Source organism: Alternaria atra, assembly GCF_907166805.1.
Source record: "Alternaria atra isolate CS162 genome assembly, contig: 22, whole genome shotgun sequence".
In the NCBI taxonomy this organism is placed as follows: Eukaryota; Fungi; Ascomycota; class Dothideomycetes; order Pleosporales; family Pleosporaceae; genus Alternaria; species Alternaria atra.
Window position 1 is genome coordinate 1,115,396 of NW_025091320.1, and position 15,537 is coordinate 1,130,932.

Genomic DNA, 15,537 nt, shown 5'->3' on the forward strand with positions numbered 1-15,537 from the left:
TCGAAGTGTACATACACCCAAATATACACTTTTTCATGCAGGAACGCGTACGCTCGTCTACAGGACCTCCTCCAAGATACGAGGCCTATCTCAAGGCAGCAACATGCCAACCCAGGCCAGGCCCAGAGTCCCGTTCAAGAATGCGAGGAATGAGGTATGGCGTGCAGCATCGACAACACAGATCGACAGGAACGGGGCGCCGTTCCACGTACGTGGTTAACTTCCATGCTAACGGTACCTAGGGTATCGCGGCAAGCCATCATCGGGCTCTCGGTGTATCGTGACAAAGGGTCAACAAATAACGGCCCAAGCGAGCAGCATAGCATGATCTAGTCTGTATGGGACAAAGCTGCAGGTACTCGCGTATGTAATGTAGAGACCTCCCGTGCGTCATGCAGCGGATGAGGCAGGTAAAACAGCGCACCAGGCGACGAGATCGTGCATCGTGCAGCGGGCAAGGTAGCGGATCAGGTAACCCTCCCTACCTTAGCCACATATGGCACTAGCTAGCATGCATGTGGTGTATTGATGCGCTGCTGCAACGGCTCAGGCTGTCTTCAAGGCAGAGAAAAAGAATCTGGCCGTGCATCCTTGATTCGTGATAGTGGGGACGCCGACCTGACTCGACTACGGATCCTGTCTTTTCTTCTTTTCTTCCGTGGAAGCGCACTTTACTCGGATGGGTAATTAGCGAAGGTCACTTAACGCGGTGGGTGCGCGAGGCGTCCGACCTCTACTCGGGGTTGAGGCTGTGTTGTGTTTAGGCGACCAATCAGGGGTCCTGCATTCCGATTAAGTCACGTGGTTGGGCCTCTGGCGTCTGGAGAACGTGCAGTAGTTGATACCGAGATTTGCAAGGAATTCGTTGAAACACGAGTTAGCCTCAGTGAAACAGACCATTGGTCAAGGATTTTCGGACGGATAATTATCTCTATTGCATACTGTGACGAAACAGTCCAAGCTCGACCTATCAACACTTGCCATATCTAACCTATTAAGTAATCAACCGCCAAGTCCTACACTATAAGATACATGTTGCACAGCCTCAAGAGTGATAGTAGGGATGTTGTGAATGTCTAGGGTCACGGTACATTGCTGATACGCTCGGGTCGTAAACCTGCTGACCTGATGCAGTAGGTGGCGAGTGATCCGGCATCGTGGCATATGGTGTTCGGTCCGTGGAGGCTGTGTAAGCAATGTTGTGGGCCATCATTGGTTGCTGGGTGACCGGATATGGGCTGTAGCCATATACTGGTGGGTTTGTAGGTGCGCCGGTATGCAGTGACGGTGCCGGGTGATATGTGTAGGGGGATGTTTGATCCCATGTGGAAGGCACGTTCGAGCCTAGTGGTGGCTGAGTATACAGATACTGGGACGGAGTGACCGATTGATGATGTGCGTTATGGTCGGCTATGGCGGTAGGTGTGGTGTATGTTTGCGGAGATGACCATGTGGAGTATGCATCATTGTCGAAACTTGACCAGGAGTGGCGATCTGATCCGTGAGAGGGTGTTGGCAATAACGTATCGTACATGTGTGAGTTGTGGGAGAGGTAATCATCGTCATCAGGATAGCTTGACAAGCCCGCCGGTGTACCACAGTCGGATGGAGAGCTTGGAGCATTGGGCAGGATAACACCCTGGTTCTGATATCTTCGCACAAGGACTGTGTATCTTAAGACTATCAACAACAAGTTCAATAGGCAAAAGCAAGTGACATACCGGTTCTTGATATCATTCTTCGACCTGCCGGGGAAATGTTCACGTTGGATATCTTTCCAGTGTCGTCCAAGTCGCTGGACTGCGTCGATAAGTGTTGCATCCTACGAAGCGCTTGTTAGCTTGCTGAAGTGTGAAACATGTATGAGACTGCTGTCCACTGACATCTGAGTCGCGCCATTCGCTTCGATCTAGATCAGGATCAAGTGATTGCTGCCACCGCTTTGCGCACTCTAATGATCGATTAGAAATGAAAATAGCTACCAGTTATATCACTTACGGTCTGCACTGCGTGTTCCGACACAGCTTGCAACTACAGTCCATCTGTTGAAATAACAGTCAGCTCTGGTACTTCCTGTGTTTCACTGAACCATACTTTTGGCCGTGCTGTTGCACACCTCTTGAAAGCAACTGGTCTTCACTCTTTGACCATTGTCCTTTCTTCAGACCTCCTGCTACTGAGTTGTGCCAACGTTTTCTACAGTCTTTGTTCGTTCGTCCCGGGAGGCTATCGGCGATTCTGCACCTATGTATCTTGTTAATTGTAGAATCGACTGTCGCAAGATGTGACATACCAATCCTTGACTTCTCCTTCTACGACTGATGATGCTCAGTTAGCTTGCTTGAAGAATGCTAGAGAATGATAAGCATAACTTACGTTGTGCTTCCACTTCTTCTCGAAGTTTCTGATCTTCTGCTAAAGACCATTTCCTAGGTTGGCGAATCGAGTTGTCCATTAGGGTCAGGATAGGTGGAAATCTTGTCCTTTGTAATGTACTGGTATGACCAATCGAAAAACGTTCTAATGACCAGGGAAAGAGTGTAGTATAAAGAAGGGAAGATGTCTAAGATTGTCTAAGAATTCTAGGAAGCTTGACTTATATCGGTCAAGCAGCAGAAATTGGAGATAAGTAAGGAGTGCAAGACTACTAGATATGTAGACATCGTGAAGAGCCGACTACGATCTTAAGCGGAAAGCTAGCATAATAGTGATCCATCATCTTGGCAAGCCAGGTACTTGGGTATTGCGGAGGATAGACGGCAGGAAACTGTATGCCAAGTTGTATTGTTCGAGGTCGATACTCGGTTTGGCTAGTGTGCGCACCAACCTATGGCGTTTTCGAAACCATCCAGTAACGAACATGTTCCATGCATTTCAACGGGGCTTTGCAGCCATGACGCGTGCGCGTAGGGCTAATGCATCTTCTGACGGGCCGTTGACAAGGTGGTGTGTACAGCCCCCAAAGGATTTTCGCATGGCTAGGACCCTGTAGGTACCTAGGTAAGGCTGCATGGACCATACACCGCTAGACCTTAAGAAACACAGACCTCGGGAACTTAGCAACCTGTTGGAATAAGCTTATTGCTCCACAAGATATGCCACGTACTTACCAGGAACAGCAAGTTACATATATGGCATGTCTGACGTAACAATCGTTCGTTGTTGATGTATGTTTTTTACCCTTCGTGGGTCACACCCCACTTCTCAATAACGGAAAGTACGCTGGGCGATTCGATAGGAACAAACAATGGTCGCCGTATACAGCCTGCCTCTAGCAAAACAGGAACGATATAGTCGCTCGATAAGGAAGTCCATCTGTGTTCAATTTCGAGTTGGTTTCAAAGAGGTTACATAGTGGCTGAGTTGTAAGCCAATATCGGTCCGTGCTGATCGTCTCGACACGGCCGCCGAAGAGATCTCCGGAATGAATTAAGTCAATTGATAGTTACATGTAATCAGCAAGGTGAAGTTTGCGATATACGTCGTACGTTGTTATTGGTACACGCATCACAACCACCACTCAGCGAGGAGCACGCGGCAGCATCCCATAAACCCAGCAACAGGTTGCGCCCGAGACTTGCAGAGTTCCAGTGAGCTTCGACGTAGAGAGTGGCTTATATGGTACCGTATCGTTGGGACCAGTTCATTCAGTTACAGGCGCTGACTACTCCTGGCGGTGGACTCTTACTGGCACGACAGAGGGCGAGCGCAACGGTTGTGAAAATGGAACCAATAGTTAGACAGGTTGAACACATTCCGGTGAAAGGATTACTATTTGTGTCATAAGCTCACGTGATAAGAGGCACGATGGGAAGCTCTTAGATGTGATCCAACAGAAGTAAGCGAGGCTGCGAAGATCGTTAGGCCCGAGTACTTTGAATTTGTCTTATTTCGCAAGTGCCATCGGCCATTTCTGGCCAATGCCGATCACTATGCGCCTCCCACTATATATCTAAACAACGACATGGATTTGCATAGTTACCTGGCGGACTCGATATCATTTTTTAGACTTCTACTGTCGTATCATGTTAAATTACGCCCTAGCCCACCGCTCGTTGTCTTAACGCTGAGGGTAAGGCTGGGTATGTAACATCACACAACATCGATGCATGGTGATCTCCAATGTTTCGAGGAACAGAATTCAACGAATAAGTGAGTTGATTTGCTCAGTTGATTCGTAGAGGTATACTCGGTGAGTGCGATATATTGAGTCGTACACCTGACCTAGACTGTTTGTGGCCCCTCTCGTTCGTAAGAGCGCGCGGCCTGTCATACGTCGGATAGTCCGCTGCTCTTCCTGATGAGCGCACACGTATAAAACTCAACCATTGCCGTGGTCGCCAACATGCGTTCAACTACATTGATCGACGGGATTTCTCCATCTGCCAAGAGGGCAGCAGCAGCTCCAGGGTAAACAGGTCGATACCGTTATTGTTGTACATCACAGTGATGTCTTTGGCGCCGATTGACATGCGTAGACGTTGATAACGGCGTGGGAAAAGCGGTGTCTCCAGCTGACGTAGGTATATCCATCACCATAGATTGTAGATGGCAGCGTCGCCACCATGTCATGTTGGTGCTTCACGTCTTGCCCATGAGCCTCTGCGCTTTGGCAAGCAGGACTGTGCTCTCTCGGCCCAGTTTCCTCTGTCCATTTGGACCCCTCGCTTTAGCCATGGTTTTCCTGAAGCGCTCGCGCTCAGCGATCTTCTTCGCGCGCTCCTTGTCCGCTTCTTCCCTCGCTTTTTGTCGCGCCTCAATCTCTTCCCTCTTCTTTTGTGCCACCTCAGTCTCTTTCAAGAACGGCTGTGGTCGTGGCCGCCGTTGCCGTCTCTCAAAGTTCTGCCTGGGCTCTGGTTCGGGCGACTTCTCTTCTAACATGGCAACGCGATCAGGATGTGGCTCCAAAGTGGGCTCTGGGACAGGCTCGGTAGACTCCTTGTTCTCATTCTCGTCCTCGTCTTCATTGTCGTGGACAGATTCGCGGTCGTAAACGGACTTGCGCGGCGTCGTCTCTTCGTTTTCTTCGCGAGCCTTGAGCTTTGCGTACTGCTTCTTCAGCTTCGCCTTGCTGATGAGACCTTTCTTGATCTTTTCGACTACGCGCACAATTAGCAATTGGACTGTATGATGCGGCGCGAGCAGATATGGGTAGTCGCGTAGTCACCTCCTGTATCATAACACTGCGATATCCTCGTTCGAGTCTCTACCGTCATACAAGCCTACGCATAAAAACATATTAGAGAGAACCTACTTTTCCGTCTATGGGTGCCATCCGGCAAATTTGCAGGACCGATAGCGAAGCGACTCTTTTGCTTCTTCACAAAAGACTTTGCGTCTCCTTCATGCGGTCGTTTTGCCCCCATATTAAGGCTGTGGAATGTCGGAAAAGTTTGGAATCGCGGTACTAAGATTATCCCAGAAGACGCGAGCCCATTTCATCGGCCTTGGCAAAGTGGGGCGCGATCTAGAGCCGGTCACGAGCGCTTTCACCACCGCGACGGGCTATGAACTCATGCCTCAGCTTTGTGCGCCATCGCATCTATGCACACAGATTCACGCCTCCCGCGGGGACGGGCAGAAGCATCCGGGAGAGTTATTCTTTTTCGTCGTGTGACATGTCGCGTCGGCCAATACCGGTTCGGCGGCACGAGCGACTTTATCAGCAGCGATTAGGAAACTTCCGTCTTGTAACAAAGACCAAAGCGCGTCATCCGTCCCGGCCCTGCGTCTCTCCTCTCCGCACCTTCAACTGGGGCGCTCCACGGTGTTTCGTCGTAAAACCGGGCAGTATGACTGTACAATGAAGCGACCACTGGAGCCAACGCACCCGATTTAAACTGGAAACTCTTACTCATATCATTCGTCGGGCCAGCAGGTGCTCCAACCGCTTGACCTCACTGTCTCCGCCATCCTTACGACCTGCCATCTCAGTGCTTAACCTCTTTCACGCTCGCGAACACGCCACTGTTCTCTGATTCTCGTTAGGTTTCTGTACTCATGCTGTCTATTGCAACAATTTGTTACAATCATGCCCATATTTCATGATCCCCATGATAGTCCGCCGACATCGTCATTCTCGCCTCAGGCATCGGTCACGAGCTTCCAAAGAGCAGACACTTCGGGATTCGCTGTAGAAAGGAACTTGGAAACCGACCTGCAATCAGAACTACCGAAAACCGACATGTCTCTGGACATGAACCCTGAGTCCCCTAGCCAAACGCGCAAACCATCCATGTTCGGACGGAAGGAGTGGATCGAGAGGATCAAAAGGACGAATAGTCCATCGTGGCTGCAGCGGCAGGGTGTGAGTACCCGCCCGGAGACTCAGGAAACATTCACACCACGGCGTTTGATGGCCGATGTAAGGAATACTGATGATGTGATACAGGGCGAAGTTATGACTGAACGCGATGCCTTCACCCGACCGACATCGCAAGACCGCCCGAAGACACCTCTAGCCTCATCCACCGAGCCGCAAACCTCACGCATCTCTACCCCAGAACATCTTCGAGACCCTGCAGCGATCGGCTTGGATATCGAACGCCCGCGATCGGCATTACACTCCGGAGACTTTAGAGAGAAGAGAGCAGGCACAACATCCGAGAATGACCCCTCATCCTCAGGCTTCCTAGCAACTTCACCAGTAGTCCCTTGGAATCGCTCATTCCCAACCGCCGCCTTTGCTGCACAACGCAATGATGTCTCGTATCCGGAATCGCGCGGCGGTGACAATCGCACAGCTGCACGAGCACGGGCGATATCGCAGTCGTCACAGCCACCATTCAGCTCATTCGCTTTCCTACCGCCCACGAGCCCGCTTGTTCAGCAGGCAAACAATACAGACTTGGACTTTTCTTCTAGACCAAGCTCGCGACAAGGGTCTCGCAGCCCCGACAGAAATAATCGCCGGCATACGTACTCTCCTGCGTCCTTCGATGACTACCAACCCACTCAGATGGCCCGATCCGCGACCGGGACTCCAGCTGCGCGACATCTACGCCATAGTAGTTCAATACCATACCAGGCGCATCAGCCTCGACGATCGATGACGTTCAACCAGTCTGAGCCCCAGTCTCATTCGCAGACACCGTTCCTTCACGCGCGGCGCCCCTCCTTCTCGTCAGAGGCATCTCCATTGCAGCACGCTCCCATGGTTGGTTCATATGAGGAGTCGATACTACGGGGACGCATGTCTACTACACCATCGCGGCCTCTCGACTTCGTCGCCAAGATTGGGGTACTAGGCAGAGGACAGTGTAAATCAAGCCTCAAATGTCCACCTCACGTTACAGTACCCTTTCCAGCTGTCTTCTATAGCTACAATACAGGCAACGGTAGGATCTCGGATAATGAGCCGAGCCCCTATGTTGGGCACATTGATCTAGAAAATTCATTGCCACCGCCAGACGAAAGTAGTGAGACTGGTAAACGCAAGCGACGACATGTTGTGCCAGCCCCTGATCAAGACGACCTCGACTTCAGGATTAATCTTGGAGAAGAAGAAAATGGTCAAAGTGCAAAAGGAGACCTTCGCCGGAAAGAGAAGAAGAAGCGGCGATCGACATCACCCAAGGCGCCTCCTGGGGGCTCTTATCGTATTCCGCCACAAGGTCAGCTCCAGATCGTGCTGAAGAATCCAAACAAGACAGCAGTCAAGCTTTTCCTGGTTCCATATGATTTGTCGGATATGGAACCTGGTCAGAAAACTTTCATCAGACAGCGCAGTTACTCTGCGGGACCTATCATCGATATGCCCGCAGCCTCGCGGAAGAACTTGGGCACCGATCGTCCAGAAGCTGCTCTCAGCAATTCAGACGACCCGAACGACCGACCGATCCTGCGATACCTAATCCATCTCCACATATGCTGTCCTTCGAAGGGTCGCCATTATTTGTACAAAAGCATACGAGTTGTCTTTGCGAATCGAGTACCGGACGGTAAAGAGAAACTCAGAAACGAAATCCAGCAACCAGAGCCTAGATACAGCACCTATAAGCCGACGCGAGAAGGACCGTCGTTGCAAAAGTCACAGTCAGCCGGAGCCCAGTTTACCACGGATAAGGCTTTCCGTCGGCGCAGCGCTGGATGGCCACTTTCACAGTCTCAGCAAGCATATGATCAGCTGGATGGCCTAAAGCAACACACTCCACTGCCTCCACCAGCCGTCAAGTTCACAGGTGGTACCACCAACTCCTCAGTGTCGAGTGGCTTCAGCTCGCCTATGCCGGAGATGCAACCCATACCATTTAGCCTTGGTCGGCTGGCTGCAATCGATTCACGGCCTGTTTCCCGTGACTGCATGGATGTGGATCCGAAAAGCCCGTTCGAAACGCCTATAACATCACCACGAGCCGGCGTGAGCAGCCAGAACAGTCAAAGCGATGGTACTTTTGAGAAGCTGAGCAAAGGCGATGTCGGCTATGGCGTGAATGCATTCTCGCCACTTGGTAGCCCATCTGGTCCTCCCAATGCGGGACTACTATCGCAGCGACTGCGCGGTCTGGACGTTCAGCGCAATGAGAAAGAGTAAGCTGCCTCGCTATTTCCGGATGTTTATACCATCTCTCATATAATTCGTGTTCCATTGAAAATACCCCATAACCTGTTGTTGAGCTTATACTGGCGTTACATTTTGGCACTATTGGATAGGCCCTGGATGGTACAGTCTCCGCTATGTACTTTTATGCTACACATCCAATGAATGAATCAATATACCACGCGTTCGGGATTCTGCAACCGATGCATGTGTCGTGCATGATGATGCTTGCCGAACTAAAAGCTTAGCGTGGTTACGCTCCAATGTTCGCGAAGAGTGACGTCGGCAGTAATTTAGCTAGATCCGAAGCCCTCTCCCCACTTGCTTGAGCATTGGGTATCATAACCCGGGCATCATCTCAGAATTTCCGATACCTACTTTTCTCAGTTCTTTCCAACTGAATCATCACGAAATATTGTCGCGCCCTTTACCAGAACAATGGCCTCCAAACGCGCAGCCCAATTGTTCGGCGCCCGCTCCAATGCCTCCGTCATCGGTCGACAGACAACACGATTGAGCTTCACCACTGCACGAGCTTTTAGCATTGCGCCCAAGCCACAAACTGTAAATGCTTCGCAGAGCAGAACTGTTATTGTAGGAAACGCTGCGAGGCTACAAGCAACACCAGTACAGAAAAGATGGCACTCGCAAGCACCAAATGACTTGAAGCAGAACAAAGTTTACGAATTCGATGATGTACGTCTACATATGCTTTCCCAATTTCGCTCCACCTGTGGAACTCCCTTCTCTGAGAATAATGCACTCTCCTCGGAATGATCGCTAACCTGTTCAGGTTCTACACATCCTTGAAGCTCCCTCAGACTCACGCCTCCTAATCGACGTTCGCGAACCTCATGAATTCGAAACAGACACTATTCCCACCTCCATAAACATCCCTGTTACCTCGCAGCCCGATGCACTGCTACTAGACGAGGAGGAATTCCAGGATAGATTTGGCTTCCAGAAACCACCAAAGGGCAAGGAGGTCGTCTTCTTTTGCAAAGCTGGAGTAAGGAGCTCGGCGGCGGCGGGAATCGCAAAGCAGGCTGGGTAAGTCTATATCCCTAGTCGGAGCACAGACATCGAATATACAATTTTCAAGGGCGATAGGATCTTGCAGCAGGAAGTTATAAACTAATGCGTATGGTAGATACACAAACGTTGGCGAATACCGTGGCTCGTGGCTCGACTGGCAAAAGCGTGGCGGACCAGGCACGAAATCCCCACCAAAGCCCGATGGGATGGGTGAACCTAAGGCTCCTACGACCGAAACGAAGCCTACAGCCAGGACGGGCGACAGTGGAGAAGAGGACCTTGGGCCTCAGGGACAGCCACCGTATCCACCGGGACCTATGGGCCGACAGTAGGTCTACAATGTAATATAGAGCTTGAGTGGCCAGTGAATGGCTTGGTAATGCATGATGCACGGAGGGTGTACATATCATCATGGAGATTGCACATATAATCACTCCAAAAACGACTACACAAAAGGGTTTTCAACGTTTTGCTGCTGAGTAGAGGTGCGCGTGTGGATAATCAAAGCATAGTATTAAGGAGGTAGAGTGAAGTTATTGGTAGTTATATGGCTTACCGAAGGAAATGAGATGTTATCAAAAGAAGGTAGTACATCCTCACACTACGCACCGAAGTTAGTAACGTCTAGTATCATTGGTCTAGAGCCTGAGCTTGACACTGTTCGAAAGTTAGCACACAGCCTTAGTAAGTAGGTTGGATCATAACTTACCATCTGCCAGTATATTCCCCTCTTCCTCAACAACCCCTGGTGATCTCCCTTCTCCAACACCTTCCCACTACCCAATACGAAAATAACATCTGCCTTTTGAATCGTAGCAAGTCGATGCGCGACAGCAATCACCGTTCTTCCACCCTCACCAGCGGCCCGCTCAATCGCCTCTTGGACCAGTTTCTCAGATGCAGAGTCGAGAGACGACGTGGCCTCGTCCAGTAAGAGGAGCTTCGGTTTCCGCAGCAAAGCCCGGGCGAGACTGAGACGTTGTTTCTGACCGCCAGATAAAGACATGCCCTTTGGTCCGAGACGCTGTGCGTACCCATCGGGCAAGGAGGCAATGAAGTCGTGGATTTGGGCGTCACGGCATGCTTGCTCAATGTCTCCGTCCGTGGCGGTATCAACAGACAAAGCGATGTTTTCTCGGATCGTGCCTTCGTAGAGTGTAGGCTCTTGGCTGACGAGACTGATCTGCTTGCGGTACTCTGAGGGGCTGAGGGAAGTGATATCTTGCCCGTTGTACAGAATACGGCCGGATGATGCGTCGTAGAAGCGCTCAAGGAGGGAGATGGTTGTCGATTTACCGCAGCCGGATGCACCTACCAGTGCGACGAACTGGCCCGGCTGGACCTGCAGGTTGAGGTTGCATAGTACGGGCACTGCTCGAGTTTTGTATGTGAAATATACATTTTGAAACTTAATCCCTGCACCTTCTTCTGGCTTGTTCAGGGGCGGGTATGATGGCGGCGAGGCGGTCTTCGGTGGACGCATGCTGATGATGCGGTTAGCAGCACCGGTTGCTTGCGCCATGTTTGGGGCGAAAGAAAAGAATTGGCCTGCTGCAATGGCGCCTTGAACGATAGCTTGGTAGATGACAAAGAAATCGACGGTGTTGTACTCGCGGGAGGCCAGGAGAGTACCGCCATACCAAAAAGTAAGTGCCATACAAGCCAGCTCAATACTGTCACTCCCCGCGAAAACAAGGGTACCATACTTCGCACTCGAGAAGGCCGAAGCGATGTGGCCCTTGAGCAACGTTTCATAGCGCTGACCGATCATGTCTTCCATGATGAGACTGGATACCGTGCGGAACGCACCGACAGCTTCAGCCGCAAACTCACTGCTGTTTTCAAAGACCTTTGCGTTGGTCTTGTCGAACTCGAGCTCTAGTCGCACTCGAAGATAGCCAGCAGCCAGAATAATTGGCAGTGCAGCAAAGAGCCCAACCAACGAGAGCTTCCAGCCGTATACGAAAGAGATAATGACGCAGCCCACAACGTTGACAATGGCAATGCCCGCCAAGGACATCTCAGTCGCCATCAGCTGTTGGATCTGCGTCGAGTCCGAGCTCAGGCTCGCCGTCAGAGATCCGGGACTATGTCCTTGATCGTCAAAGAAGGCAATTCGTTTGCGTATGAGGTTATCAAGATACTCTTGTCGATACTGCTTCGTTACCATGACAGCGATGAGATGACAAGCCGACCCCATGAAGAAGTAAGAGAGAAAAGTACTTGCAGCTAGTACACCGAACATGCCGGCCCAGAAATTACCCTGGCTCACCAGTTCGTTCATGGGAAGGGTGAAGACATTGACCACACTTGCAAAGATGTACGCTTGCAGCGGGTAGACGGCACCACTGGCTAACACACCGAGAATGGCGACGGTGTATAGGATCCAATGGCTGCGCTGCTCATAAAGAAGGCGTCCGAAGCTACCAAGGAGACCTTGTTGTTTGTACTCTGGATCTGCTGCTGTTTCAGAGGTCTGGCTGCTCTCTTTATGCTCGTCAACGGTCACTGTGTCTGGGCTTTTCACTTTTTCAAGTGCGTCGACATCAGCGTCCTGTTCAGCCTCCATCGCGATTTCCTGGGCGTGAACTAAGCCGTAGTAGACACCAGCTTCTATCTTCAGAAGCTCGTCGTGGGTACCTTGCTCTACGAGCTGACCTTGACGTAGGACAACGATCTTGTCCGCCCGCCTGATGGTGGAGAGGCGATGCGCGATGACAATAGTCGTTCGATTCTTCGATACGCGATCAAGAGCTTGTTGAACGATACGTTCTGTCCGTACATCGATAGCGCTGGTCGCCTCGTCTAAGATCAGTATAAGTGGTTGCTTAATGATACTCCGCGCGATAGCCACCCGTTGTCGTTGACCGCCCGACAGCTTGATGCCGCTCTCTCCTACCAGGGTCTCATAGCCTTCCGGTAGTTTGGCGACAAATTCTTCAGCGTAGGCTTCGCGACACGCATCTTCTACCATTTTCATCTTCTCTTCTTTTGGCAAGCCTTCGTATTGAGTACCTGTAAGACCGAATGCGACATTGTTGTAGAGGGTATCATTGAATAGGAAGGGCTCTTGCTGAACCAGACCAATTTGGGAGCGCCACCATTTTAAGTCAACATCTAGTAGGTTGGTCTCCCCAATCTTGATAGTACCGGTGCAAGTGTTTGGACCCAGCTCAGGTTCCTCCTCTTTGCTCTTGTCATGCCCGGCCTTTTCCGTGGATGCTTGTTTGTCTTTGGTCTTTGATTCGGCTCGTTTCTTGAACCACCCAGACTTCTTAGGGCTGTCTTCTTTGTCCTTAGGTGCGCCGTTGTGGTGTGATAAGTGGGTGTCGTCTTCATCAGATGCGGTTGTAGCTATTGTGCCCGAGAGGTCGTACCATCTCTGCACCAATCCTACGATAGTAGACTTCCCTGGCAGTGGGAACAAAAGGTCATTAATGATTGTACGGAATTGAAGGGTGGGAATCACTTACCACTTCCGGACGGGCCAACAATAGCGGTAACTTTACCTGCCTCGAGATCAAGATCAAGACCTCCAAGAATCTGAACATTGGGCCGGCTTGGGTACGAGAAGGCAACATTCTGAAAGCTGATGTTTGCGTTGGCCGTTATATCTGGCTCCTTCATTCCAGCAGTGTTAGGAACGGGGGCGTCGATGGTGATGAACAGTTCGGTGGCGGCAGACGATGCCTTTGCGATAGCGATAATTGGACTCACGACCCTGCTCATGTTCATGATCGCCATCATAACAGAGAATAGGACCACGACTATAACTCCAATGTCGGTACTCTTACCCTCCGAGAACTGTTTGATGCCAAACCAAAATGCGATGGCAAAAGTACCATACTGCCCAATCATCAAGGGCGACATCATGAGACCCATCAAAGGCGCGGCTCTACGCTCGTTCCTCGCGGCTTTGTCCAGCAAGATTTCATGCTGCCTTGCCAGTTTCGCCTCTGCACCGAATGCAGCAACGATGCGAACGGACGAGAACATCTCGAAAGCCATAGCCGAAGCATCTTCATGGTGCTTCTCAGTGACCTTATGTATACGAATAAAAGGTGGTACTAGGGCACCAGATATGATGAGGATGAACGGCAGCGAAGCAGAGGCGACTACGGTAAGCAGCGGGCCGTTGACGAAAGCTACCACATATGCTCCGATGAAGAAAGCGAGAGATTGGAAAAGCATAGCGAAATGCTGCGATATGGCGAGTTGAACTGTGTTGGAAGAGGTTGTAATTCGGGTGGAGACTTTGCCGGGGCTTATAGTGTCTATCACACTGACTGGCTGTGCAAACAAGGCTCGTAGGTAAGCTAGGCGCAGTGCAGCAGAGATTCGAAGACCGCTGATTCGGATAGTGAGCTATTTCAGCGTTAGTATGCTGATTGCCTGCTTGAGACAAGTGGCCGTACCATTGCTATATAGGACAATACGAACTTCGCGATGAAAAGGTAGACGAGAAAAAGGGTGAGCCTGTTGATCTCCGCTTGGAACTCGCCGGCTGTCATTGTCGTTCCTGGAATGAAGTAGTTGGTAAAAGAGCCGACCAGTTGACCTGATCGCGGTCAGTATTTCTGGGAGCTATCACAAATTCCAGTGGTGTCGGATCATACCGAAGACAACGTTCATCAGAGGAAACGTAACACCAGATGCTATCGAAGTGATACAGCACAGTAACATGAGCCAAAAGTCGAGTTTGGATCCGTATGAGAAGACTCGCTGTTCATATTAGCGAGAAACCACCTCCAAGGCGGAATCCTCACGAAGTAATTCTTCATACCCGCCTGGGGCACTTTCTTTGCTTGCGTCGAGGTTTTTCCATCCTGTTCTGTAGCTTCTGCATCGCCGTTTTTCTCATTGGTTCCTGTTTCAAGGACTTGGGTAGCGAGCGCAGCACTCTCTGCTTCAGCATTGGTCGTCGGTCGAGGTGGCGATCGATTATCGGTGACACTGGAGTCCATGGCTGGGCTCAAAACAATGGAAAGAAATTTGCAAAGCACAAAGAGAGAATAGGTAAGTAGACAATGGTAGGAGAGAGGATTATGGTGACCAGGGGACAAAGGTAGGTGCCTGGTGATGCGGCTGCCGTATAGATCGTATCCTTGTTTATACCGGCAGAAAGCGACCTACTCCCAATTTGGCACGCACATCGTAAAAAGACGGAGTGAAAGTGCGAGGTCAGGATCTGCAAACAAGATCATCTCCAGGTTATCATTCGCATGGGTGCCAGTGTTCGTTGCGCCAAGTGCTCCAACGAACTCCGCTCTGAAGGGCGGATGACCCGCGCTAACCCATACATCACGCTTCACCACAGTTCTTCCCAATCGAGCGAATACCTGCGAGCTAAAGGGGGCAACGCGCGTCTATTGGTTTCAACATCCATCCTTGTGGTCAGTGCGAATAAGAAATGTCGGACGATGCCGCTTAAATTAGTCGGGTGTTAATCGCACTCAACCTTCCCCAAGAGCGGACATCGGTGCTCGAAATTACCCGACCAAAGGCACTGTCATCACTTACAACACCAACATCACTCTACACCGATTTTGGCAATAGTCATGGCCAAGACATGTATATAAGCGTGGCTGTAACAATGACGTACTGACGAAGTGGTCTTACACATACGAATCTCCAGCAACACCTCAGGTATCGCACCTATGAACACATGCAAACGGGAGCGATCGCATATATATATATATATATCAGGAGATGTCCAAATTACGTTAGCGGTCGCTGTAGATTCGTGAAGTAGGCGCGCAGGGTGAGAGGAAAAGGAAATGATTGTTTTTCCTCTCACTGGATGCCAATATCACCTTAGAACACACACGTCGATTGCGATCTTACGTCTTGTTCTCACTACTGCACGAGTTTAATATTCTTGCCATCGAATTGGTCGCAGTTATAGTCAGCAAAGGATACTTGCCTGGCCGACAGTTGAGTGTCGTCAAATCTCACGACTGGCT

The 15,537-nt window shown here is 50.6% G+C and overlaps 5 protein-coding genes across 5 annotated transcripts; 2 read left to right on the forward strand and 3 right to left on the reverse strand.

Annotated features, from left to right (window-relative positions):
- Positions 1 to 1,045: 1,045 nt before the first annotated feature.
- ALTATR162_LOCUS3131 (uncharacterized protein) lies at positions 1,046 to 2,455 on the reverse strand (the record flags this gene model as incomplete). Its single annotated transcript, XM_043310737.1, has 7 exons — positions 1,046 to 1,673; positions 1,722 to 1,822; positions 1,884 to 1,951; positions 1,999 to 2,042; positions 2,095 to 2,244; positions 2,294 to 2,318; positions 2,377 to 2,455. 7 exons carry the CDS (start codon positions 2,453 to 2,455, stop codon positions 1,046 to 1,048), a joined length of 1,095 nt encoding a protein of 364 aa, XP_043166672.1.
- Positions 2,456 to 4,581: 2,126 nt separating this feature from the next.
- Positions 4,582 to 5,366, reverse strand: ALTATR162_LOCUS3132 (uncharacterized protein; the record flags this gene model as incomplete). Its single annotated transcript, XM_043310738.1, has 2 exons — positions 4,582 to 5,099; positions 5,255 to 5,366. The coding sequence occupies 2 exons, from the start codon at positions 5,364 to 5,366 to the stop codon at positions 4,582 to 4,584; spliced, it is 630 nt and encodes a 209-aa protein (XP_043166673.1).
- Positions 5,367 to 6,031: 665 nt separating this feature from the next.
- Positions 6,032 to 8,533, forward strand: ALTATR162_LOCUS3133 (uncharacterized protein; the record flags this gene model as incomplete). The annotated part of the gene is made up of 1 exon (XM_043310739.1): positions 6,032 to 8,533. One exon carries the CDS (start codon positions 6,032 to 6,034, stop codon positions 8,531 to 8,533), a length of 2,502 nt encoding a protein of 833 aa, XP_043166674.1.
- Positions 8,534 to 8,977: 444 nt separating this feature from the next.
- ALTATR162_LOCUS3134 (uncharacterized protein) lies at positions 8,978 to 9,906 on the forward strand (the record flags this gene model as incomplete). The annotated part of the gene is made up of 3 exons (XM_043310740.1): positions 8,978 to 9,235; positions 9,333 to 9,589; positions 9,690 to 9,906. 3 exons carry the CDS (start codon positions 8,978 to 8,980, stop codon positions 9,904 to 9,906), a joined length of 732 nt encoding a protein of 243 aa, XP_043166675.1.
- Positions 9,907 to 10,204: 298 nt separating this feature from the next.
- Positions 10,205 to 14,538, reverse strand: ALTATR162_LOCUS3135 (uncharacterized protein; the record flags this gene model as incomplete). The annotated part of the gene is made up of 6 exons (XM_043310741.1): positions 10,205 to 10,231; positions 10,284 to 12,985; positions 13,048 to 13,939; positions 13,990 to 14,132; positions 14,191 to 14,296; positions 14,341 to 14,538. The coding sequence occupies 6 exons, from the start codon at positions 14,536 to 14,538 to the stop codon at positions 10,205 to 10,207; spliced, it is 4,068 nt and encodes a 1,355-aa protein (XP_043166676.1).
- Positions 14,539 to 15,537: the final 999 nt, after the last annotated feature.